This window comes from Phalacrocorax aristotelis, chromosome 5 (genome assembly GCF_949628215.1).
Source record: "Phalacrocorax aristotelis chromosome 5, bGulAri2.1, whole genome shotgun sequence".
Taxonomy (NCBI): Eukaryota; Metazoa; Chordata; class Aves; order Suliformes; family Phalacrocoracidae; genus Phalacrocorax; species Phalacrocorax aristotelis.
Window position 1 is genome coordinate 51703128 of NC_134280.1, and position 25992 is coordinate 51729119.

General features: G+C 41.4%; 1 protein-coding gene and 1 long non-coding RNA gene across 19 annotated transcripts in view; one reads left to right on the plus strand and one right to left on the minus strand.

Moving 5' to 3' along the window:
* TSPAN4 (tetraspanin 4) overlaps nt 1-12365 on the plus strand; it is a 464080-nt gene extending 451715 nt beyond the window's left edge. For 16 of the 18 annotated variants that reach the window (XM_075094496.1, XM_075094500.1, XM_075094501.1 and 13 more), the window contains 3 exons: nt 2060-2191; nt 4607-4690; nt 7544-12365. In XM_075094496.1, the coding sequence (XP_074950597.1) occupies nt 2060-2191; nt 4607-4690; nt 7544-7612 (285 nt within the window). In that variant the 3' untranslated portion in view covers nt 7613-12365. Of the gene's footprint in view, nt 1-2059; nt 2192-4606; nt 4691-7252; nt 7430-7543 lie in introns of all 18 variants that reach the window. The other 2 variants (XR_012660751.1, XM_075094486.1) reach the window with 2 other exon arrangements.
* On the minus strand, nt 2185-11063 carry LOC142057787 (uncharacterized). The gene is made up of 5 exons (XR_012660752.1): nt 10994-11063; nt 10680-10724; nt 10040-10113; nt 5747-7309; nt 2185-3151 (listed from the first exon to the last, which is right to left on the minus strand). It is a non-coding gene; the product is annotated as an uncharacterized LOC142057787 (long non-coding RNA).
* Nucleotides 12366-25992: the final 13627 nt, after the last annotated feature.

Consider the following 25992-nt stretch of genomic DNA (forward strand, 5'->3'; position numbering starts at 1 on the left):
CCCAACCCTAGATCATGGCCTAAGGTGCCTTCTGCTTCATGGGCTCCATAGGAACAGCTGTCCTCAACCTGTTAGTGAGCCCTTAACTGCAAAACCTGTACTTCGTCTCCTCAGTCTGTCAGACTTCGACACCCTCAGCCATGCAATATTATGGGGAGAATGGGTCTAGTCCCGTTTTATGCAAACTTGTGTCACTTGTGTTTGGCCAGAACATCACTCAAATGTCTCAGCCCGTACTGTTGCACTCTCTACACCACAGATAAGCCACATTTTCAAGGCTTGCTATTTACAAGCTGTCACTTCTCACTGTCTATCAAAGAGCTGCCTCCTGACTGTAATGACAGCCTGCAAGACCTTCTTGTTAGATTTCCAGATAAACCATCTTTCCTCAAATGCATGCCATGTGTTCCACGCTGCTCCTATCTGCTTTTGGGACCTGTTAGGCACGGAGATCCTGTCTTGTTTGCAGGAACACAGAGGGGGGAAAAAAGGAAGTCACTGACTTTTTTACTTTCAAGTCAGTAGAAAACAAAGCCTGTAAAGTCACAAATCAAACAGTTGTAAGCTAGGGATTGATTCCTGCCACAGACCAAATCAGGATTCTGAACAGACCCTTGGGGGCATAGTTGTTAGTCCAGCAAAAACTTCTGACTCTTGCTTGGCAGCAGAAAAACAGTGCTGCGAGCACTGAAACGTCTCTGTTACGGACTACTTTTCTGCGAGTGCTTGAAGCATCATATGATGTGCAAGGCAACGCGTGACGCCTCTGCCCTCTATTGGTCTTGAATGGCAGATCTTGTATGCACAACAAGATCTGACCACTCAGCCCTCTGTGGCCATAGACTTTCCACCTATTACATATATAGGGAAAAACTCTCAGGCCACTGTAAACATCAGGAGCTGGATTAGGCCCTTGGTCCTGCTGATGCAGCTGTCTGCATGATTATGAGTGTGTAAGAAACAAGAGGAATGGTCTCTAAAGGGATGCAAAAAATACTGTACAGGCTTATATAAAATTACATTTAAAAAAAAGATCTTGGCAAGTCATTTTGGGGCTAAGTAGGTAGTTGGCATAGCCTTGAAAAAGTGTGAAGTACTGCCAATAGCAGAGCGCAGTTCTGCAGCCCAATGGCGTCTTGTTTTATTTAGTGGTAAAGTGTCTAAATACCGACAAATTCATACTTTTGAGATAGCATAGGCGTGACAGATGGTGTACACATCTATATGGTAATGAGTCTTAGCTTAGTTTGTATCACAGGAATATTCCAGTTCCCAGAGGGGAAAGACGGTCACAGAGCCATTTTCTGTACTGTTCTGTTATGCACATTTCCTATACCTTTCATCCCGCTACCAAAGTTGAACAAACCTTCCAACTGAGCACTAAGTCTTTGTACACTGTGCCTGTGTGTATGTGTATATATGTTTATATATAGATAGTTATGTATACATGCACCACATAATATATGCAGACAAAGTATTTAGCAGCATCAGATGATGACATTAAGGACCATGCACCAAAGCAAGAAAAGGAGAAAATACGTGTTCTACTGACAGACTTTCAAAGCTGATCAGTAATTAACAGCTTAGAGAGAAATTTGCATCGTTAACTTCAATCATAATTTCAGAAGTAGTGTAACGTAGAGATCCCAGAATCTTCATTTCCTGGGTGCGGTATCTGTACCTTAAATAATTTTTTCCTGACAACACTCTGCAAATGATTGTTTTAATCCTGCTCAGCCACATCAACTCTTAACCGTAGTACTTGGCTGGGGTTGTCCTGTTTCAGCTCCTACAGTGTCCTGCCAATGCAAATAGGTTCCCTTGCTTCTTCTATCAACATTAGCTACATACAAAACCATATTTAAACATCATAAAAGCGTGGGGAGAAGGGTCTGTCTGGGTAAAGCTGAGGAAATATACTGTATTTCTTTAAAATTTCAAGCCTCTTCTGGTGTAATCGAAATGCACTGAATGTCCAGCTCCAGGAGGTGGAAGTCAGAACGAGCAGCAGTCAGTGACAGCTCATACTTACGGTATCATCCCGTCTCTTCTTTTCCAGTTCAGATGCTGTGGCGTCTCTAACTACACTGACTGGTTTGAAGTGTACAATACAACCCGGGTGCCAGACTCCTGCTGCTTAGAGTTCAGTGAGAACTGTGGACTCCATTCCCCAGGGACATGGTGGAAAGCGGTGAGTAGCTCTCCAGCAGCAGCTCAGCAGCTGCCTTGCAACCCAGGTAAAGGGCAGGCAGCTAGTCACTTGCAGGGCTATATGGATGATAAGGTATGTTGTCCCCTTAACTCATCTTTAATCAGGTGGTTTCAGAAGGCTCATTTTTGAGCTGTGGCTTTTGACCGCCAATGAAACTGCCAATTTAATTATTTTTATGAGCTGAAGGCTTTCCTTTCAGTAGGCTCTAAGCTTGTTGGTTCACATTGCAGACAAGTACCTTCCAGCACTGATCTGGAGCACAGTGTAGCTACACCTAGCTAAGAAATGACAGGACTGCCCTTTTGAATGTCCTGCCTACTGGAGTCAGGTAGCGATACAGGCTAATGGCTCAGCCACAAACGTAGCACAAGCCCTGGAGCAGCAGCCGTAGCTTATCATGGCCCAGGCAGTCGTGAGGCCAGAGGACTGTGTGAGCCTGCAGTGCTCTGCTCCTGCTAGGAACCCCAGTTCAGGGGCTTCTGCTGCACAGTAGGAGCGTGGGAACTGTTCCACTGCATTGCCAGCAGCATTTTTTTAGCAAGGTCTTTCCACGGTAGATAGTCAGAGCCTAAACTCTTCACTGAAATTAGCTCAGCAATTCTTTGCGCTAACTACAGCTAGTGCAGTTATCCAGGAGGGCTGTGGAGTAAGGCCATCTGATGAAGTAGAATTATGAGCGCTTTGCTAGTTCTAATGGTTTGTGAAGACACTGAGTGAAGCGCTCTTGGCCTCGTTCTAGTGAGATTTCGTATGCATGGATTGGCACTGGCGGAGGCTGAGTTCCAACCAAACATGGCTCCCTTCTATTGTTCAAGTAGCTCCAAGTCAATATTTTTTATTTAAGGGCTTAAAAGTTCTTCTTCTATTTGGGGTACCAAGAAGGTCAGTGCAGGGTAACACCATGTCTTCTGATGGGCAGTAATACTTTTTCCTTTATACCTATGTGAAAGACACACAATGAAGGCTGAATGATTCTTGTCCATGTACATTTACAGTACATTTGCAGTACAGACTGGGATCCACCTGGCTGGAGGGCAGCTCTGTGGAAAGGGACCTGGGGGTCCTGGTGGACAGGAAGCTCAACACGAGCGAACAGTGTGCTGCTGCGGCCAAGAAGGCCAACAGGATGCTGGGTTGCATCAAAAAGGGCATCACCAGCAGAGAGAAAGAAGTCATTATCCCGCTCTACTCAGCGCGTGTCAGGCCGCACCTGGAATACTGTGTACAGTTCTGGTCCCCACTATACAAAAAGGATGTGGAGAGGCTGGAAGGGGTCCAGAGAAGGGCCATCAAGATGATCAAAGGACTGGGAAGCCGGCCATGTGAGGATAGGCTGGGAGAACTGGGTTTGTTCAGCCTTGAGAAAAGGAGGCTCAGAGGGGATCTCATCACCATGTACCAGTACTTAAGGGGTAGCTACAAAGATGATGGAGACTCCCTTTTTACACGGAGTCACATGGAGAGGACAAGGGGGAATGGACACAAGTTGCTCTTGGGGAGATTGCGATTGGACATGAGAGGGAAATTTTTCACAGTGAGGACAGTCAACCATTGGAATAATCTCCCCAGGGAAGTGGTTGACTCGGCCACGTCGGACACCTTCAAGAGTCATCTGGACGGGGTGCTGGGACCATCTTGTTTAGACTGCGCTCTTCCTAGAAAGGTTGGACTAGATGATCCCTGAGGTCCCTTCCAACCTGTGATTCTGTGATTTACAGGACAGAGGGCACAATTTTTTCATAAGGTTATCTGACAGACATTTATTATTTACACATTATTTAAAGAAAGTTTTCACTTGGGTTAATGCCAGCCTTCCCAAAACTGGGCGAGGAACATGAGGTTACAACTACGGCAGAACTTAAAGCAGGAAGAAGATAATGGAGGCATGCCCATACTGCAATTTGTAAGGATGGAAAAATGGTATGACAAGGGTCCTTGTGCAGCAGGAGTGGCTACTGAGCAGCTCTCATTGGAACTTTTGGATTTGATATATAGAATGAATATTTTTTTTTCCTGAAACATGGAGAAAATGGAAGGCTTATTCTGAAGTTCTAAGTACTTACGGTTGGCTTTTAGCAGTCAAAGAGACCCCCCAAATCCATTGCTTGTTTATTTTTAGTTACTGGCCCAAGGTACATGGAGCAGTGCTCATGCAAAGTTTTGGAGGTGCACCTTTCTTTTTTTCTTCTGTGTCATTACAATTAATGCTCCATGTTCATGCTCCAACCCAGAAATACATGGTAGTTGCTCCAATGCAGAAGTGATAATCCAGGCTACCTAGCAACTTAGTCTGAGCTGGCCCTTTTCTGTCTGTATATTCCCAGGGGAGTAGAGCTGTGGGTTTATGACTTACACAATATTCTGGTTTGGGTTTTTTTTCTTTTCCCCCCCCAGCCTTGCTATGAAACAGTGAAAATCTGGCTCCAGGAAAACTTACTAGCAGTGGGAATCTTTGGATTGTGCACAGCTATGGTGCAGGTACAGTTTAATTTGAATTTTTTAAATCCTAATTAATTTTAACTAAGAAACCATAGATCCAGATATATTGTGCTCAAGCCTGATTTAATAATTTCAACTTCTGCATGATCTTAGCGTAAAACTCTGCACGATTTAAGTCTTTTATGTGTTAATTTAGTTACAACACTATGTATGAGGTACAGAACTAGGAATACTGCACACATTTTTCTCTTTTATGATGCACTGCAAAGAGCAGGCACTTTACCAAGTGGTTTTTTCTAAGGCTTAGACTAGTCTCAGTGGAGAGGTGGTCCCCGCCCTCCAGAGAGAGAGGCCTAGTCAGGGCAGGGTGAATTGTCCAGCAACTCTCCAGAGAAGACCATCCTCTGAGGCTAAATACCTAACTTCAAGGTAGCCTAAAGGTAGCTTAAGGCTTCAACCCCATCCTCAGTCCTAGGGTAAGTTACAAGTTGGGATGTTGTTACCATTACTCAACCTTGCCTGTAAAACCATCCTCCGTTTCTGTTAATTGCAGGGAACCTAGGTAGGTAAGAAAGATTGGCATAGGCTTGCCTATAGGATTTTTTGACCTGCAGTTATTTCCAGCATAACAACTTTGTTTGGAGAGGAGTCAGTCGTCAGTGTAGTACCGTGTCTCTTACGTACCTATGTCTTTAATCCAGCTTGCTGGGGTTGTGGCTGTAAAGTAGCCCCAATGGCACAAAGCTTAGCCTGAGGATACACAGGTGAAAGCTGTGCTGGGGCTCTGACTGTTTCAGCTATATGTCAGCCCCGCCATTTATGGCCCAAAGTCCCATTCCTGAATGGAGTGAAATGGAGCTTTAGTTCCTGGCTCCACCTCTCTCTCAGACTCAGCGTACATGCAGAAAGGACGACATTGTTAATCTAATTAATACTACGTAACTCCAGATTAACCCATGGTTTTTGTTTTGGTTTGTTTGAGGGTTTGTTTGTTTTGTATGGTATACCACTAGCAGCAGCATGAGAGAGCCTGGGGTCAGCGTTCCACTCATATTCCCACTAATGTTAGCTTAGACAGAATGGCATGTATCTTACCTTCTCATATGGCACATATTGGCTGCAGCTTTTTAATGCAAATGCCTGACTCCTCACAGGCACAAATTCAGTAGAGTTTTGGCCTTTGTTTTCCAGTAGAGTAAGCAGATATGCTTAGGAAAAAAGATAAGCATATGGCAGAGAGACTGTAAAGCTGTTGTTAATATATTACTTTTTTTGTTTTTTTTTTAAATCACACTTTTGAACATCTATTCAGCATTTAGGGAATCTAAAAAATATGTTAAAAACCCAGCAGCCCATGTTAGAGTCCTTCTCATAGACCTTGCATATTTGAGGTATTTAAGAAAATAGTCTTTCTGACAGAAAGAAACTAGTTTCCCTAGGAGAAGACACTTCAGACAATTAAAAAATGCTAATATTCCTAGTAAATGCTGTGAAACACAGAGAAAACGCCTCAGAAGACAAAGGATTTTTAGTCTGTCTTCCAGCTGCACTATGTGATTGAATAAAATCGATGACAAAAGTGTTGATGCAGTGTAACCTGAAATGAATTGGGCTCCCTCTATTGTTGCTGTTACAACGTTGTTCTGGCCCTAAGCCTGTGACAGCTTTTGTTTTTCATGTTAACAATCTCATACTTAGAGTCATACAGCACATGTGGCAGAAGAATCTTCCTTCAGTCATGCATGCTTGAAATTATAAAACAAATTCAGCCACTGAGGTTTTATTATGCAGCTGTCCCCAGAGGTGTTCCACTGCTGGGAAGTAGATGGCAGCATTCAGGAGATACCTCCAAAAGGCACTTGCTTACTGTAAAATAGCACACTAAAGCCTAGCAATCTTACTTCACTTTGGAAGAACAGGAAATGAAGATAAAGAAAAAAAGGGTTATAAAGCTGTTATTTATAAAGTAGTATGTGTGTTATTCAAGTACTCTTTCAAAGTACTTATTAACAGGAACTACTATTTATGTAAAGACTAAATTTTAAGTGGTCAAATGAAGTGCTTAAAATAGAATTCATACAAAAAAGTTCTACCTGGCAAACCTTTATTTCAATGACAGCTTTTACAGTGGTGTTGCAAAGGAATAGTAACAACCACTTAGATTAATGTACTAAATGCTTCAACTGGAAGGAAAGCAAGACTCTTTTCCCCATCCCCTTTTCTGATGAAGTAATCTGCTGGAGGCAGCACAGCAGGTCAGTAGTTGGGCCGGGAGAAGAACCACCACCTCCCTGCTGCTTCTCTTGAATAGGCCGAGTAGAAAGACACATACATTGTTGACGAGGCATTGATGGTTATGATTAATGCATGGGCAGTCTCCAGTGATTCCCCCAGAGGAACTCTGCACATGTACGCTTGGAAAAGTAAAGTACAGTAAAGTAATCCACAACGTCCTTTGGGTCAGGGAATAACCTGATTGTCTTTCAAAGCAATAGCTACAGCGATAAGCACACAGCCCCACAGCTGTGGGTTGCTACTGGAAAATATTTCTGAGCAAAAGACATCCAAACTGTTTTTTTTTTCCAATATACCTCTTCCCAGCATCTGGTGGCTGCCTTTCATGGAGAAGTCAACTCTCCCGTGCTCTCACTGTTCATTCTGTAAAACAGCAACGCAGATAAGAACCAAAGGCAGACAGAAACTAGGAACAGAATAAGGACATGAGCTGGCAGGAAAAGCAGTATGTTGTATGTCTTCCTGTGTGTGAACAAAACCAGTGTAAGCGTGCTTTTTCTCTCTTTTTTTTTTTTTCTTGTTTCAATAAATAGGTGCATTTTTACTTACTGAAAAACGATTGTTTGTTGTTTTGTTTTGTTTTTTTTTTTCTCTTAGATTCTTGGACTCACATTTGCGATGACCATGTATTGTCAGGTAGTCAAGGCAGACACCTACTGTGCATAGATACCATTCCCAATCTTTCTGCTCCTCCTCCAAAGGACACAGGAGAAATCTCCTTCGTGCTTATTCATCTGACCTTCCCCCCTCCCCTTTGTACTATAAACTGTGTATAATGCTATCTTTCTGAAGATTTTGTGAATCACCCCACTCTACCGAAGGAGGAAGAAAAGGAAAAGTCAGTACTTGAACTGGCACAGGTAAGAAGCAGCCTTGTCTTTAAGCAGAAGAAAGCCTCCAAAGAGCAACGGTTCCTGGCCTATAGCAAAGGCAAAGGGGGCTGCTTACGAGGGACCGATCTGCAAACTGATATTAGGAAAAGATTGCACTGAGGCAACCTCTGTGAAACCTGCCAGGTTGCCTTTCCGCATTTCACAGTCTGGAAGAGAGGGCATAGAAAATGCATAGTCTTCAGGATGGAAAGACAGAGTAGCTAGCACTGAATGCAATTGTAATTTTACTACAGTTTGCGCACAGCTAAAGTGTCAAGATCAAGCAGCCCTGCCTCCAAGTGTCTCAAGATGATTTTGTAGCCAGGAGAGGATCATCTTCAGAAACGTGTTATTTTAAAGGAGTACTTTTAATCTTATGCACTGCAAAGTCAGGCTTTTAATCAGAATCTGTACAGTGAGATCTGGCTGCTATGGGAAAACAATATTGGACATTGTCTCACTTATTAATTGCCAGTGGCATATAGATGTTGACCATATATGTAATATATATTACATTCATATACACACACTGTTCTGAAAGGAGGCGAAAATACCCAGCATCTAACCTCAGAAGGAGGGAACCTTTCCATCCCATTTTACATTCCAACTGAAATAACCAAGTATTATTTCTTGTAGGAGGCACTATCACTTATACCTCTGGGAAACAAGTAATTACTTTCAGCTGTAGCTTCATTTCAGTAAACAACTTGTGAGTGGGCTCTCTCTGTCATTCTACTATGGTTTTATTTTTTATCATCCCTGTTTCATGTTAGTCTGCCAAAAAATATCACTCATTTCCACACCTGAAGAGCTGTCAGCTGTTCTTTCCCTGAATGTCACCATTTCATTAATTTACTTTGGGATATCATCATCTGCAGGTATGATAGAGTTTGCCTTGCTGAGGAAAAATCTTTTGCACATTGCTCATTTTTCTGAGAGTTATTAAGACTTCAGATGTTTTTATGCTTAGCTTTTTTTTTTTTTCCCCAGCTGCATGCTTGCAACAGCCAAGACAGAGTCTTTGTTAGAACTGGAGTTACCTCTCAGTTCTGTTTTTCAGACCCATCTCCCTCCGCCTGGATGTTGGCTAGAATATGCCACACACTTTCTGGAATTTGCAGAAATCAAAATCATAACTTTCCCTAGCCATTAAAAAAAAAAAAAAAGGACACACAGCAAACAAAAACCACCAAAACACCAGTTGTCTGATTTCCCCACCCTGCATTGGTAACTGAAGTAATTTATGTAGTACCTTTCTGTGCACACCTTCTAGCGATGACATTAAGAATCAGATGTCTCCTATTGTGCAAACAAACAATTCCCCATCAGCAAGAGGCTGCAGATAATGCACATGGGATGGCAAGAAGCTGAAGCACCCCAGGGAAAGGACACAGCAGGGAGCAGGGAAACAAAGCAATGCAGCTGGCCTGCTCCCTGCAGCCAGCCTTTGAGGACCTCTCAGCCACCAACAACAGACCACAGACACAACCACGGTGCCCTGTTTTCCCAGAAAGCTCAATGCAGCCATTCTTACTGTGACAGACTAGAAGAATGCATCAAGTTCAGGCAAAAAAAAGTTACCCTGTACCTTCAGTGCTTACAACAGCAGGTCTCAGCTATGAGTGACATTTTGCTTGCTTTGATTTAAAGGCAATTTCCAGCAGTAAAGTTGGACTTACCAGCCCACAGCCTATTGAACAAGCTCCTTAACACCCGTAAGTAACCCTGTTCTGGAGCTGCACCATTGACAAATACTACCCTCACTGCTTAGGTTTTGGGGGTTGTTTCTTTTTTTTCTTTTTCTACCTCTTTGCAGGAAATCAACAGTCTTCTCACCCTCGGGCCCGAACTACATGTTTTGCAGGGAAGTGCTTAGGACAGTCTGGTGTGTGAAAGAACAAGCATCTTCCAAAATCCCAAACCCCACTACCTTTATTCATCAACCTCTGTAGCATGGGGCAGTTAGCTGTGCAGGCTAAGTTGAAAGTAATGTGCATTTTTTGGTGGATTCCCAGTCACTCACTATCACAGCAACCTCACCACCACTAAAAGATTTTATTGTCATGCTCACAAGCCTTGACAAATGTTAACAGACCTTGACCCAGGACAGAAGTTAAACTGAGTGAATACCCCACACACAAGTGCCCTGTACCCTAAGCAAGAGACTTACTCTTGGTGTTAAAATCACATCAGTCTCACTGCTCTCTGAGCCCAGGCTGACCTGTCAACAGTCATGCTCTTCAAAAGTTGGTGTAAGTTCATGCCTTCCCTCTCTCTGCTCTGTTCCTTTCTTACCTGCAATAAACACGATTACAGGTGAGATGTACCAATAGTTCTTGCCATGGTTTATAGTTTGTACGCACAGGTGCTCCTGCTCACAGCTCAGAGTTTCCACCCCTGAAAAGCAGCATAATACAGTGACGAATACCTTAATAAAACATTGATTTTTTTTATTTTTTTAAGAAAGATAAAAGGTAGACAAGTCTATTTGTAGTGATCCCTGCCATTAAAAATTAACAGAGGCAGCAGGCTGACGATGGCTCAGTTGATAAAAGCAAACCATTGTGCAAAAGAGCTCCCAGAGAGGACAACTCTCATCAATTTGCCTGATGGAAGCGTAGGGAGAAGAGAGATCACAAACTCATCCTGTGAGTCTCCCAGTAGTATGTGCTGAGCTCTTAGAGAAGGCTGCTAGACTTCAGCTAAACCTACAGAAGAAACAAAATGAGAAACAGAGACTGAACACAGCTCACACTTTGTGGGTCCTTCCAATAATTTTCCACAGTTTAGGGGTTTTTATGACAAGATAAACTGCCTCAGTTTTCAATAACTCATCTATAGGGAGTATAAGCAATACTCACTTCGCAAATCCCAGTCGCTGCAACAGAAATGTACAGCACCAACTGCTGAAAAGAAAGGAAAAGAAAAAAAGAAAAAAAACAGACCACACATAGCTGCTAATAATTCCTTTTTTTTTTTTTTAAACATTACCCTTACACTGCCAGCTGAGCTGCTACTGCAACTTGTTTATAATTTGAACTGGACTATTTTCTATACTTGATGTTATTAACTCTCTTCACACAGGCCAAACAGATGTTATGGTGCTTAAGGCATTACCAGCACAATCCAGTTTCAAACCTCTGAACATACTGCATATAACAAGCCTCAGACTTACCATATTTTCTTTTTGAAATCATTGCATCCTTTCTCTGGTGATGAGGTCAGACTATTTTGTGATCTGTAACAGCAAGAATCTTTTTTTAAAAACAAACAAACAAAAAGGGTAGTTCCACATTATGCATAAAACTTTATGCTGAACTGGCTGATTATAAACACCCTGTAGTACATAATACCCATTTAAAAGGTTGCTTTACGTATGCAGAGCAACACAGAAGTCATTCCAGTTGCTTCCATTAGTGTTCTGTCACTTTTCGTAAAGTCTTTTATATTATTTTCACTTCTTAAGATGAAGGACTCGATACATTTAAATTAAAGACAGAACCAAAGGCAACAAAGACATTGAAGGATAGCACTCCTAATTTACACTCACTGCTCTTCCTGCTTAGTAACAAGATGTGAAGGCACAGGGTGCGTGGCTGGACCCACTGAATTCAGCAACATCAGGATGAAGCTTTTTGATTCAGTCTGATTACTTCCCTCTTTTCATGTTCGCAATTATAATAATATATATGTGTATATATATTTAATAGAATATGGTTTATTTTCCTGTACACTGTCAGTAGCAGCCAAATATTACTGCTTGTACAACAGGATTATTTAGCTCCACATTTTATAGTGCACACTCACTGAAATTCACTCCAGTTTCTGTTCTACGAATACTTCTTTGTTCCTCCCCCTCAAAGAATATGAACTCCTAAAGGTTTATTCTTCCATTTAATAATTACCATTTGAATGCAGCATTGTATGATTTAAAATACAGAGAGGAAGGAACTGCACAAATGCTGTAAAAATATTTTATCTTGTATCAGCAATACGGCTGCTATGTGAATCCACCCCAAACCCCTCACTTCTGGCAAATAATTAAGAACTCTACGCCTTTCAGTGCGCGTGGCTCCCGCTGCCTCTCCCCCCACTCACAGCTAGGGTAGGAGGCTGTTGGCACAGAGAAAGTCGAAGCCATTCACTTACCCTTAGCTTCATTGTCGTGCTATAGATGTGGCACCAACGGTAAGCAACAGAAACCAGCAGTTGATTGTGACGTTTATTTTAAAACCAGACTCCTCATTAACTTTGTCTGCAAAGATTCTTGCTAAGTGTGAATGATCTTACTAGATACCGAGTTAGGCAATCCACAGTAAGAAAACAGGTCAGGACTTGCCATGGGAAATTTTGTTTGGATTCCATTGTGAATTCTCCTAGATTGTCACCGGTACCTTACCGCAGTGGGCAGGTCTCCTCAGTTCCTTGGCATTTTGTTGCTGCAACTACAATGAAACATTTTTGTGCATTCATATAATGAACAAAATTTAAAATACAAGTTTTATTTTTCAAAAGTTATTAAATATTCTTTAAAGTTTAAAACAGAATGTCTTTTGTATTCTTTACAATCAACTATATTACAAGCTATACAGTGAGTATATACGTACCCAAAGACATGTGTGCAAGTGTGCACACAGTGTATGCAATAAAAAAAGGTACACAGTATACTTTTTTGTCATTTCTCATTACCTATCTTTGATTTGACCTATCCTTCCTTACAGACTTTTTTTTTTATTATTAAGTGGCTTACCCATGCCCAGATAAATTTACACCCCTTCTGTTTCCTCTTAAGGGCAACCTGAAATTATGTGATAGCCGATATCAATTCAGAAAATACTGGGAGATCAGGTTTACAGGGTAACAAAATACTTAGACCCAACATCAATTATTATCTGTTTTGAACTTTGTTACTGATAATTTTGAAACAAAAGGCCTTTCTTTTTCTGAGATGGCTGCTTAGATTCAGAAATTACATAGAACTTCAAAAATTAACACCAGACTGTGTTAAAATGGAGCAGCGAGGAACTCCTACAATTTCAGATCAGAAAAAGGCCTGGTTAGCCAGGTATCTTGTCTGAAGTCATGTCTAACACTGACTTTTTCAATACAATTTAGTTTACCCTCCAGGTCAAACAGCTTCGCAAGTGAAATTGCTTCTTAACTGGGTGCATTTTGAGCAACACCACAGGCATACCATTGAAAGTTTAAAGGTAGATGCAGCCTCAGAGGAGACACCCAGAGTTTTTAGAAGTTGTTGCAGGAAATCTCACGAAAGATAACCCAAACCTTTGGTGGAAGTTTCTTACAACTCCCTCAGTTCAGTAGGCATACTTATAGTGCTTGAATTTTCTTCATTCCATTAAGTGTACCACTAGATGGTCTCATTAACCACATCTATCTTTAATCTCTTTCTGACTTTATGGAACTTTCCACATCAGTCTTACGTTGTAGCACTGAATTTCACAATTTCATCATGCCATATACATTTAAAAGAACCCTTCTTATATGGATTTTAACATGTTGCCTTCAATTTCATTTATTCACCATTGGTTCTATACTTCAGGAATGCCAACTTAATGATTCTTACAGAAATATATGGGCACAGAGCAGCTCTATTACCTTTACAGCCTAATTTGTCTTTCCACTAAAGCTTAAACCTGGCTAATAGAGTACGCAATTGATTTTCAAGATCCCATTGTTTCAAAAACCTAAGCCCAGCGTACCTCCCCCCAGCAACTATCCTAGTTCAGTTGGTTTTGTTTTTTCAACTACATGTTGGCATAGACAGCGGTGTTTCTATTTTAATCAACAACTAGCCTACTATTTCAACTCACATCCTGCTATTTTCCTCAAGTATACTTAACACAACCTGGGAAAATCAGGCTTAGCTAATTATACTAGCTGTGTAAAACAAAGTACTTTCTGTCTGCATGATGATAATTTTCAAAGCGACTTAAGGGAAGCCTGTGAAATTTCATCCAAAGTTCTGTCTTGACACATCAAAAGTGCAGAATACAGAGCCCTATGTTTCTTACCTTCCCATATGTTAAAAAACACAAGCAAGTAAAGACTCTATTAACTCACAGAGTGAGTACAGTTTGAAAGGCTGTTCTTCTCAAATCCCATCAGTTGCCCACATAGGTAATTTCACTGTAGGCCTTGCTCCACCCTCCCATCCCCCCCCCCCCCAATGTTTCCCCATAGAAACACTGTATATATTTCTGTTCACTAGAAATCATGGGTTTTGTTGACCTGTAAGAACAGCTTAGTTTACATTTGTCCTTCCAACGGCCAGAAAGCACTACCAAATCTACACCAGTGTATGTTAGGCAGCTACATGCGGGGCCTGTAAGTCATCTTGCAGTGCATCATTTTTTAATGAAGAAATGGCTGATCAGTTAAACTGGTTTCTCAAACAACTCCCTGGTAACTTTTATGCAGAATTGTTTAGGCAGAACATTTTATTACTACAGAATTGCTGTCGAGCAGACTTCCCTGTACTTGCGGTTACAAGAATAACTTGAGAGAATGGGATTCTTATCTGCTATAAACCTCCCTTTACATTCCCATGGCACTGCAGTTACAGAATATGGTTCAACTCACAGCCAACAAAATAAAATATAAAACTGTGTACAATTAAATCTATACAAAACAAAGTATACAGTGTAAAAAAACCCAGTTGTTAATGTGTATTGCTTATGTGTCTATTTTTCCAAATGGACAGCAACAAGAGTTTCAGGTGTAAAGCATTCATCCTGAAGATACTAAAAATTACTATAGAAATAAAGGGATTTCAGGAACTGGTTTGTGAAAGTCTATTCAGATGCACCTCATTACCTCCCTCCTCCACAAATACCCTTTCTTGGCTGTAAAGCTTCAGCCCATCGCTGCTCCACCCCTTCCACCTCTACTGTACCATTTAAATCTACTGTTCTGCACACAGGGATGCCTGGTTATCAAGGTCCCAGTCTGCCAAATGCAGAGGGCATTCAGTTATTTGTATTTTATGACCTTAAGTGCCCAAGGATAGGCATCTTACATGGCTTTACAAAATTCAGGTTTGACACTGAGTTAGGAGACCGTAGTCCCGACACAGCAGAGAAGAGTGAGTACTGTAACAAAGTAATTCATGTCAGCCTAGTTACGGACCTACCAAGAGACTAAATCTGAATTGCTCTCAATGTCCTCAGTTCCCTGATGCAAGCCTGCAAATGGCTAGATGAGCACTGTTATCAAGCCGAACTGCCACGAGTTGTTTAGCATTCTCCAGAGAGACTAATGCTGTGGAGATTATTTTTTTTCCTGTTTCTTCCCCCCCCCCCCCCCCTTTCAACCCGGTTTACCTTGGAAATATGTTTGGTGTTATTGTATCATCCACAGATGCAATTAACTGATTCTGATACTATATCTCATATTGGATAATAAACACCCAGAAAATTGAGCTAAAAAACACCTCAGCCTAGAAAAGTTGCTACTGCTGTCTTGCAATCGAGCAAAAAAGAATGCTGTATTGCATTCTTTCGAAATACTTATATGCATCCACACACTACTGAGGTGATTGGAGCAACATATGCATCCCCATATGTTGTACTGTGGCAGCCTAACTGCCCAAGACAACTTCTACAAAAAACAAACAAACAAAACCAAGGCAGTTCTGAGTTCTCTCATTTTCAGGCTCTCATTTCTCAAGGAACTGAACCGTCCCCCCAAGGGAGTTCAAGTTGCTTACAAACTCAGTTAAGATGAAGCATTTGCAAGTACTCCAGGAAAAGAGCACTTCACCATGGTGCTGCTTCTAGTGCTTTCTTGGAATCCTCCTCCCACTATGAGCCTGTACCAGATAGCTTATGACAGTAAAAGCCACTAAAGGCTTCTCTATAATCCTCAGAACACCGCACAGCCCTCCTCCCTCCCCACCAATGGCCACTGTCTTTGCATCTGTATTAATTTCATTTCAAAGTGATGTTGGCAGTAGTTGAATACGGAGGCTGCATGGAGCTACAAGTGAATGCATTTGGGAAAATTCTTCATGCTATGAGCTCAGCTGCAGGAACTGGACACACAAGTATGTTAGAAACAGGAATATTTCCCCCTAGAAGCCAGTGGTGCTTTGACTATTCTCCTGGTGAGCAGCTAACTTACGCTACTTGGTCTCTCAAGAACAGAGATGCCTTGAAACCTCATGGTTGAAAATACTTCTACTTTTGGGGGAAGAATAGATACTGTGAACTCAGACCTGTGCACAACTGAAGGAATTATGGATTTGCAATGCAAACACAAGAGTACATAGACTGAATTGATGTGTCATGAAATTACTAACTCACTTTCCCTAAAGAAAATAACTCACCAGCTTGGAAGTACAGCTTGTTGTTCATGGAACTTGCTCGATATTTGGTGCTAATAAAAACTGAAGTTTTAAATCTCCTTCCTATGAAGTTTGTGCATTAAAGTTCTTCCTTATTAAACACTTTCTTATTCCTAGCTGTGCACCACAGCTGGTTACCCTGACACAATACAATCTTCATTATCAAAAGGCCCTTTGAAATAAGTGCTCACAGGTCTAAAAGAAGAATTATCACATGAAAAACTGGCACAATTAAAAGCTTGCTGCAAATCACACTCTTGGTTCATGATGGAATCAACAGTTAATGTACATTCAAAAATCTATGTATATATGGTTCTTCTCAGAACTAGAATATTCCAATGCACCCAGTCTTTACTATAGGTGACATAGGACTACAGTTCCTCCAGGCTTCTGCACCAGGAAAGGTGGGGAAGAAAAGGGAAACTAAAAGTGACAGGTATGAAAAAAACATAGATGAAAAATATGGGAGAAGGATAGAAATGGACAAGAGACCTGGGCAGACATCACTTGGCACCTGAGCAGACTGTTTTCCCCCACTGTAATGTACAAAAATACAGCAGTATCCCCCGAAACGCATGGTCAGCTCATTCACAACAGATACACTGCTCTTTTAGAAAGATGCTCCCAGAACTGAATCAGGGCTGCAGCACATATGAAGTCTATAACTGTTCCACCTAGTCCCTGTGATTTAGCAGATAAGGGGTTATTGAGTCTTATGTAGGTGGCGGCTCTCTCAGTTCTAGGACTAAAGCAGCCCTTCTCTGTAGCACGCTGTGATTCAGATCTGTACGACAAAAGCTGTGACGCCCTGCTGGTACTGCAGCCAGGGGCAATCAGTCCATCCCTTTGATAGTCTTCATCTTCCCACCCCCAGCAGTCATACAGGTAACTTCCTAGCAGAGGCACTGCAGCCAATATTGTCACCAGGAGAAGGGGGGAAATCACCAACCCCATCTAGCGAATACAAGGTCGAAGGTATGCATATAAACGTTCAGTGCAATTTTGTTTACCTTTTTTTCCTTGATCCTGGTTTCATCCTGTTCCGACTGCTTTCCTGTCCTCTTCAGGCTGCAGTCCCATCTACTCCCCTCCTAGGTGCTGCAGGTTCATGGAGCTATTGAAGGACACTGGAATACTCAGATGATTAAAACAGTTACAAGAGGTACAGACACTGCCTTCTCTTATATCCTCCAACCTTCAGCACTTCCAGCCTCACAGGAGATCAATCCAGGGAGCAGTGGGGGTGAATTTATACGTAATTTAAACAGTACCAAAAACTGCAGAGATCCATGACATTTAAAGGAACTCAGCATGTCACTGCTGATGTGTCACTGGTCACATGGAGCACAGTGTTCTTCAAGTTAAAAAGCTTTCTTAACATCAGTGCAATTACACAGAACACAAAGGTGTTCAGCTACGCAATCAGATCTAGTACCGAACAACTGAGTGCCCTGGTGCCTTATTTGTGTAAGCAGCTCTGGTGAAGGATAAACAGAAATTTGGGACAACGCTGCCATTCTCTGTGCTGACGATGCAAGCTTATTTCATTTTCATTTTAATTCAGTGAGCTCTCACTGAAAATTAAAGATTCCCCAAGAGCTTTATAGCGGGAAGTGACAAATTAAATTGAAATTGAGATAATCCCTAGAAATGCATATACAACTAAAGCAACTCTAAGTCCAGACACCTTTCAGGCTGGTAAGTTCTTATAGAAATAAGAAAAAGCAATCTCGTACAATGAAAATATTCTCAAGCCTTTCAATTTGTCTGAAGACATCCCAGAATGCATCAGATAGTGTCTACACTATCATTGCAGTGGGACTACTCAGATCTCTATCAGAGAATGAAGTACTATTGAAATGGGTTACATGAACCAGAAGCAGCAAAGAATTTCACAGACAGGAGTTTTTTAGAAAGAAAAGAAAAAAAAAGTCAGGCAGCCAGTCTTTTTCAAATTTCCTCTGGCTGCCTTACGGAAAGCACTATCGCAAGCCTCAACATAATTTTAACTTCAGTTTTTTCAAATAGCAACATTTGCTTATTTGAAAGCCTACAAGCAAGATCTCTGTTCAGGTAGAAAAGTTGCTCAGCTCTGCAACTCTTTTTCAGGTCTGCGTAAAATTGTTCCTGTGGCAACAATATAATAATAAGCAAAAACCCACAAGGAATGACACTCTGGGTGTACAGGTGTACACAGAAGGAATTTAAGCCCCAGGAATAAAAGAAGATTTGCCAGGAGGCAAGGTTGTGCTGTAGTTTCAGTTATGTCTTCAGTGCAATTTCTGAAGCAGAGACGATGATGATTCCCCAGGGAAACTGCACAACCACAATGCCTAGGCATATTTAAAGATTATCACTCAGGGCTTTTAAATCCAGCTCCATGTTTCCATTAATCCACTGAGCTGCCAGCCCAACCTCACATTGGCAGGCTCGCTCAGTCACTCTCTAAGAATAGAGACTTTATTAAATATTAAGGTCTTAAGTACTTCTGTATGACTGAGAAATCCTAAACAGTGCACAGAAGATAAACATTTTCCCAGTAAATATATATACATATGCACAGTGATATTAGATAAAGGCAAATATCCCCTCCTGTCCACCTAGCAAGAGATTTGTGTAATAAATCAATTCATTTTGAAGCAGCCTATGTGCCCCCACAGTCTTCTCCCCCACTTGACTAGACCCAGGGTTCACAGGCTTACCTCTGAAGGACAAAAAGCTCACTTTTCTCCTGCCTTGAAATGACAGCTTTGCAATTAGAAAGAGGTTCACGGCAGGATTCACACTACTCTGATAATGCTGATGGGAAACACTACACGTAGAGAGACAGATAAACAGTTGGTTAAAGGTAGCAGCACGTCTGATATTTGACCTCTGCCATGTCCATTATATTATTTAAAAAGCCTTCAGCCAACATAGCTTTTGCTGAAAACTTAGGCTAACTAAAATGCATAAGTTAGATATATGTCCAATACAAAATTTTCTGAAAAATAATCTTCTACCTAATAAGGAAGGGGGGACATCTAGTCAGATGGATTACCTTCCTCCTGTATTTCAGCTGGTTCACTTCAGATCTAGTACAACTTGGGGTGGGGTAGAAGAAATCAGGAAAGGTTTTGGCTGAGATTTTTAGCTTTTCATACTGTTAAGGCATGCCACTGGACTCAACAGCAAGACAGGTTGTCACCAGGAAAACAGTCAGCAGCAAATGAGGGTCCTCTTTGGGACCTCTCCTGTGGAAAGGGTCCGGGGGGTACCCACAGGGTGCTGAAACCCCACTTGCCTCTTAGATGGAAGACCTGTAGTGCAAGCAGTCCCCTGAAGCAGCCCTGTCAGCTCATGGGGAGTATGGTTTGTTACGCTGTCTGAGGGACTAAGACTTTCCCAGATGAGGTAATTCTTTTGTCTTCTTTCTCTGCACCCTCCTCTCCAACTGAAGTTTTCTACTGCAGCCAGATATGCTCCTCTCTGCACAGCGTCACCATTCCCCTGTGGGCTGTCATGCTGAAACCCCTCTGTCAGGAATCAGAGGCACAGCACCTTCTCTACAAATAGCAATATAAACCTGAATTTCCCTTTCTAGACTTTAGACATGCTCAGATATCAACCAATGGTCAGATATGCATTACACCCACAGGGGCAAAACTTGGATGTTGCCAAAAATGAAAGAAATAAGGAGCCTAGAGTCTATGTGTACAAATGCAAACCAAGAGATGAATCAAACCTAGAATACTGGATTTAGTGCTGGGGTAAAACATGACGAAGCAAAACACCAAGCAGCTGCATGAGGTTCTTCCAGCACACCTACGCCAGGGACCTTGGCACAGGCTGGTAGAGACACCACCCTGCTCTGTGCTAGGGGACACCACTTTGACATGGGTATCACGTGGGTACTGTCGTTCCCATTACACTATTTATATGTAGACCCAAGAGAGTAGTTGCAAAACCAATATACTTACAAAAATGTTCCACGATTTTGTCAGATCTCAAAATGCAAAGTTACCATTTGGCTAGAGGTTTAGCTGAGGCTCAGCCTTGTGTTTCCTTGACCCACATCATCTACAGGCCCATCAGTATGGAACAAAGTACTTGGTTATTCATGCTGAGGACCACAATTAACATTTCATAAATACAAGTTCTGCAGGTACTCCAATAAAGTAAGGAGGCATCGAGGGCTAGGAAACACATAAGGCTTCAAAACCCTTAGAAGGGATAATACAGCATGCAGAACTATATAAGTAATTTTGTACTGCAAGTCAATGCCTTTATTAACAGGGAATTACAACAGTCACAGCATTTGGTATCATTCACACACACACAACCCACGTATGAACTCCTGTATATGCAAAACTCAATTCAGTGATATATTCCTGCAGTGTGCTCTTCCCCCCTGCCCCGCCAAGATTTTTACCTATAAGAATGTTGGTACCTCAGATTTAAATTTCTCAAGCTGTCCTGGATTTCTGCAGAGCACGGCCCTTCGCAAGAGCCCAGAGGAATGCGGTTTCTACATTTACCCAGAATTCTATGAAACTTTGTCCTTCTTCAACATAGTGGCCCATATGACCATACCAGGGAAATGGCAAGGTCTGCAAAGTGTTAAAACAAATAATCAATACTCAAATTCCATTGTAAGACCTACAGGCCAGTCCTTGAAACAACTGCAGATTTGTCAATAAAATGATCTTCCACTTATCAGTTCCTTTTGTGTGTGCACTAGCTTAGTTTGTTCATGCTTTTTTCCATACTTGGACATGTATTTCATAAGGACAGCCTTTAGAAATACTCACTATACATGCTTACAAATGCTTCTTTATGCAGAAGTAACAAAACCAAAACATAATCTTTTTAATGGACAAAACACTTGAGGTGCAAAATAGGCTGAAGAAAAATGTTACATAAGCACAGGAAAGTAATTATTCTGATAATGTGCAGAACAATCCACAAGACATTAAATAAAAATAAACATTTCAGCTTCTTTCTAAATAAATTCTTTTATAATCTCCTCTATTGAAAGTTAAGCCAAGTTTGCCTTGCCATAAATTCTATGTGCTCTAGTATAAAGCCTGGCAGACCTATCTCATCATAATTTAATTTCTTTCCTTATCCTTCTTAATTCTTAAAGTTTAATTTTACATTGACAGAAATGAGCTGGAATAGTTCAATTTAAGTGGAGAACAGCCATTATTATGAATGCACAGTTTACCAGCGAGTTCCAAATACTGGAAATAAAAGGGATTATTCTCCAGAGCCCTACCAGACCTCAGACCAAGATCCTGCAGACAGATCTATTAGCACCTAATTTACATTTTGAGATAGACCACATGTGGGGGACAGCCCACAATGGAGACTCAAAACCAGGGTTACTTTTAAAGGCAATTCAATACTTTTGTGCAAATTATTAACCTCAGCTTCACTTTCCTAAATAACTACTGATGCACATTTTCAATAGTAGTGAGGCAGTTGGACTAGATGATTGTTTTAGGTCCCCTTCAACTGGAACTATTCTATTCCATTCCAGTATTAATGCCAAAAGGATGAGACATTTCTCAGGACACAGGTAATTTTGAAACTAAACCAAACGCCCTTCCTCAGGGTGATGCACATTTGAGGGGCTACCTATGAAATCCTGCCTTTCAGCCAAGCACCACAAGTTTTACTGTTGGACAGAAAGCAAAGCTGTGCAGTGAAAGAAAAGAGATGGATAGAGAGATGCCATTAGAGAACTCGGAGGGCTTACTAGGTGCTGCTCACTTTCAGCCCTGCATTTTCAGACCACTCCAATCCAATCAGAAATTCAAAAACATTTTCATGTGCAGTGAGTCATGCCATTATCCTCCTGCTTTGTTAGGGGCTGCAGTCAGTCAGGGTGACACCTCCTCAACATCATGAAGAAATTGCCCAAATTTAAGTGCCTGACACCTGCGCTGTAGAATGCTTCTCACCAAGCAAAGCTTTCATTATTTTGGGTTTGCTCTGAAATAAAAGTAAATTCTTTCAGATGCAACCACATACTTCCAGAAAAGCCCCAAATGAGTTATTTGAGGCTGCCAGTGGAAATACCTTAAAAAGTAAAAGGGTATTAATACAAAAGTAGCACTATCAATAAAAACTGGCTGAGCTATACAACTTCACAGCACAGCTCTGTTCTCAGAAGTGTTCTCCTTTTCACCATTCAGAACGACTATCTACTCTGCCCTTCCAAACAATGGTTTTAAATTTTCTGCAGGACAAGGAAAAGGCATTATTAGCCCTTTTGATTCCTCCCATTCTCACTCAGTCAACACAACTGCAGGAGATGAAGAAGGATTGGTTTGGTTTGAGATTCATTAAAAGAGTTGCAATCAAGCTGCAGCTGCACTGCTAAATTCTGTTTTAATATTAAACAACAAAATTCGTAGAAAACAAATAGGATCCCAGACATGCAAGTCAGTGCAAAATGTGGCCTGTGGAATCTTGCCTTAACACCAACAGCGCTTGAATACCCCCCCCCCAAAAAAAAAGAGAGCTTTCACTTGAAAATGGCTTGGAAATGAAAGTGGAGCAGCAGTTTGACTCAGACATCACACAAACACAGAGACCACACAGTCACTGTCAAAGGAGAGGAGTATATCCCCTGAAGCATGTATGCAAGCAAGATTAAAAAGCACAAGATTAGCCATACAAACGTGATCCACTACAGATCCTTCTCTTTAATTTTTTTTCTCCCAGTTTATCCAAGTAAGATGCAGAAAATGCCAGAAGTACCAAGGTACTGGAAAAAAAATGTTCAAATACTGGGGTGGAGACAAGATGCCTCACAGATGTAATGATTTAGCCAATGGCCAGAGGACTAAACCACCATTAATCTCAATTTAAAGTATATAATCAGTGATTTCATGACTAGGAAAATATTCAGGCCTTTTAAAGATCCAGCTACTGTCTGTGGCTTTCTGAGTTATTGCAGTAGTTAATTCCTCCACCTGATTGCATGCTGTGCAAATTACTATTTCAATTTATCCTTTATAGAGTTACTTGTCTCCATATCTACAAGCAAAGCCATTTTCACTTAACCTGTGGTGGAGAGGGGAGAGACTCGTGACTCTCACGGTATCACTTGCAACCATAGCATGCTCTGTTCCCTTTGGCATGCATAGAACCTCAAAATCATTTGCTGCAGAACAATCTTTTGACAACAAGTTGGGAAGACCCCCATGGTGTCAGTGAGGAAAGTACCTTACTTTGTTCTGGCCTGTTCTGGTTTATGACAACTCAGCAGCAGGGTCTAGCCAGCAGGTGATGGGAGAGAATCAGAAACCTCGGCTCCTCTTTGACTTTGTGACAGACTTACTACCTGACACTGAAAAAGTAATTTTCTCTTTTGTTTCCCCTTCACCTTTTGTCTGCCAGGTCTGTTTAAGGCTGTGTGCTCTTTGGAACACTGTCATCTTCTAACTCTTGACTCTGGGAAGCCTACCTGTTTTTTCAATGCAGTTGTTATCCCTAACAACCAAGGGCTCCTGAGAGGGAGAGGGAAAAGGCTTCTCATATACCCGATAAATTAGTTTAATACTGCACACACTTGAAATTCAAATTATATGTCAATATCTGTACCTAGGAAGGTAATGAGTATTTACAATATTCGCGTTGTTGTCATCTGCAAAATTCACTCAATAACTTAGTTCTCTGCCAAAAGCACTGGGAGGAGCCATCAGAACAGTAACCTCAGTTTTTACAAATGTATATGCCAAGGATACTGCATTGACTTTGCCAAAATATTTCATATTCCTTGGCTCCAAGGCAGACGAGGCTCAAAAAGGCACAGGGATGATCTTGGGAATACAGGGGCTTGGGTTTTGTTTTGCTACGTGTAGCTCTCTGCTGCTCCTACAAGAGGGAGAAAAGGAGAAAATGTGTGTTTTGTTTTTTAAAAGCAGTGGCTTTGCCCCTTCCCTCTCTCTCACCTCCCTCAAGCAGCCACCAGCACTCTGTTTCCCTTTCCTGCCCTGTCCACCACTTTAAGAGGCACAGGCAGGTAAACTCAATAGCTACTGCCGAAGGGAGAAGAAGAAATCTGAACACAAAACTGGGACCCTGCTCATCCCAAAGGTTTAAGCACTCTATATTACAGAGAACAGGAAGGTCTTAATTCTGAGGATGATAAGTATTCTCCCTGACACTTTATTTATACATATTTTTTTAACTGATTTGAAGTTGTATCCACAGTTGCAACACACGAGACAATATATTTGTGAAGAGGAATGGCTTGCCATTTATGAAGAAACTATTTGTCTACTTGCATTAGCAAAACTGGCCTGCATTATTATTCCAAACACCTCCACGTGGTTCATCACTAGTTCCAACTCTAGTGCTAAATAAAGGCTTTCACTTAGCCAGATTTATCAGTTGTTTTAATGACAACAAAGTAAGAAAGATTATTAGCACAGAGGTTTTTCACATAGGGACATGAAATAGCAGAGCAAAAATAACACAATCTCTTGCTTCACACAAAAGCTGCCAACACAGCAACTAAAACAGCACCTATATACAAGCGGGAAATCAGCCCAGAGGTAGCTGCTATGAGCAGAGCGGAGCTTTGCCACCCTACCACAGTATCGCTGTAGTAACTATAGGTACTAGGGAGCCAGCCTTGCAGATGCATCAATTACTCCCTGCTCCTCTCTCTCAGTGTGGTCACACAACACTCCCAGGCATCATTTCCCTAACTTCCACAACCCAAGAATGATGATGCTGCTACTGCTAGGCCTTCATCTGCTCACGATAGTCCAGCACATCCACTCATAGCGTTTGTTTTGTTCAGGCCCCAAAAGGAGCAAAGGAAAACAGAAAAAGGTTGCAAAAGCTGTAATAGTAGACACGATCTATAGCAACTTAAGTTTCCTGCCCCACAAGTTCACCTGAAAAATCAGAGTAGAAACATTAAAGATTAGGACTGTGTATATCCATTTTCACACAAATAATTTCCTACAAGGGCAGTAACTGCCTGCTGGCTATTTTTAGTCACAGCCCCATCCTCCACAACTGCAAGCAAAGGGAGCATATAGTGGAGTATATCATCTCCCTTGGTGCACTGGAAGGCAACTCAATGAAATATATCAAAAGACCTACCTAGACTGTTGCTAAATGCAGATCATAAGGAAGAACAGAAGAAAAAAGTAACATTACAGACATCACTAATTTTTACTAAAAGTGTTTCTGAGCTGCTTTAATACTTGCAAATGCATGCAATAAACAAAGAAAAAACAAAATTCAATCTTATCTTTTTGAGTAGAATGAGCAGCAGCGGTAACCATGATGTACAGACTTTACATATTGGAGGAAACTGGTGAAACACCATAATCTTCTGATTTCTATTCCATGTGCACTGACCTTTGAGGAAGGCGAGGTATATTACTCAGGCAATCCCTGCTGCAGCCATACACATACCAGGAACTTCACAGCAAAAGATTACAGCACTGGAACATTAGACAGCCCTGCTCCAAGAAACTGTACCTGGGTTTGCAGAAAAATACAACAATCCTACAAGCCTTACAATAAGTTGCTTACAGAAGAACACACAAGGCATGCGTGTTTGTGGGTGGTCTGTACCCCTCCACCACCCCATGTATGTCGGTTCTGATTAGTGGCTTCTGGTAAATGAAATTAGGAGAGTTAGGAAGTCTCTAGAAAGTCAATATGCTGCTTACCTAAACTGAATGTTTTCACATGAGCTTCATTACTCATCTTTGAAAAAACAGGTGGGGAAGGTGATTAAGTTCTACTCACACCTGGGTAGCCAGCTGAGAATTCATACACAGAAGGGCAGCTTT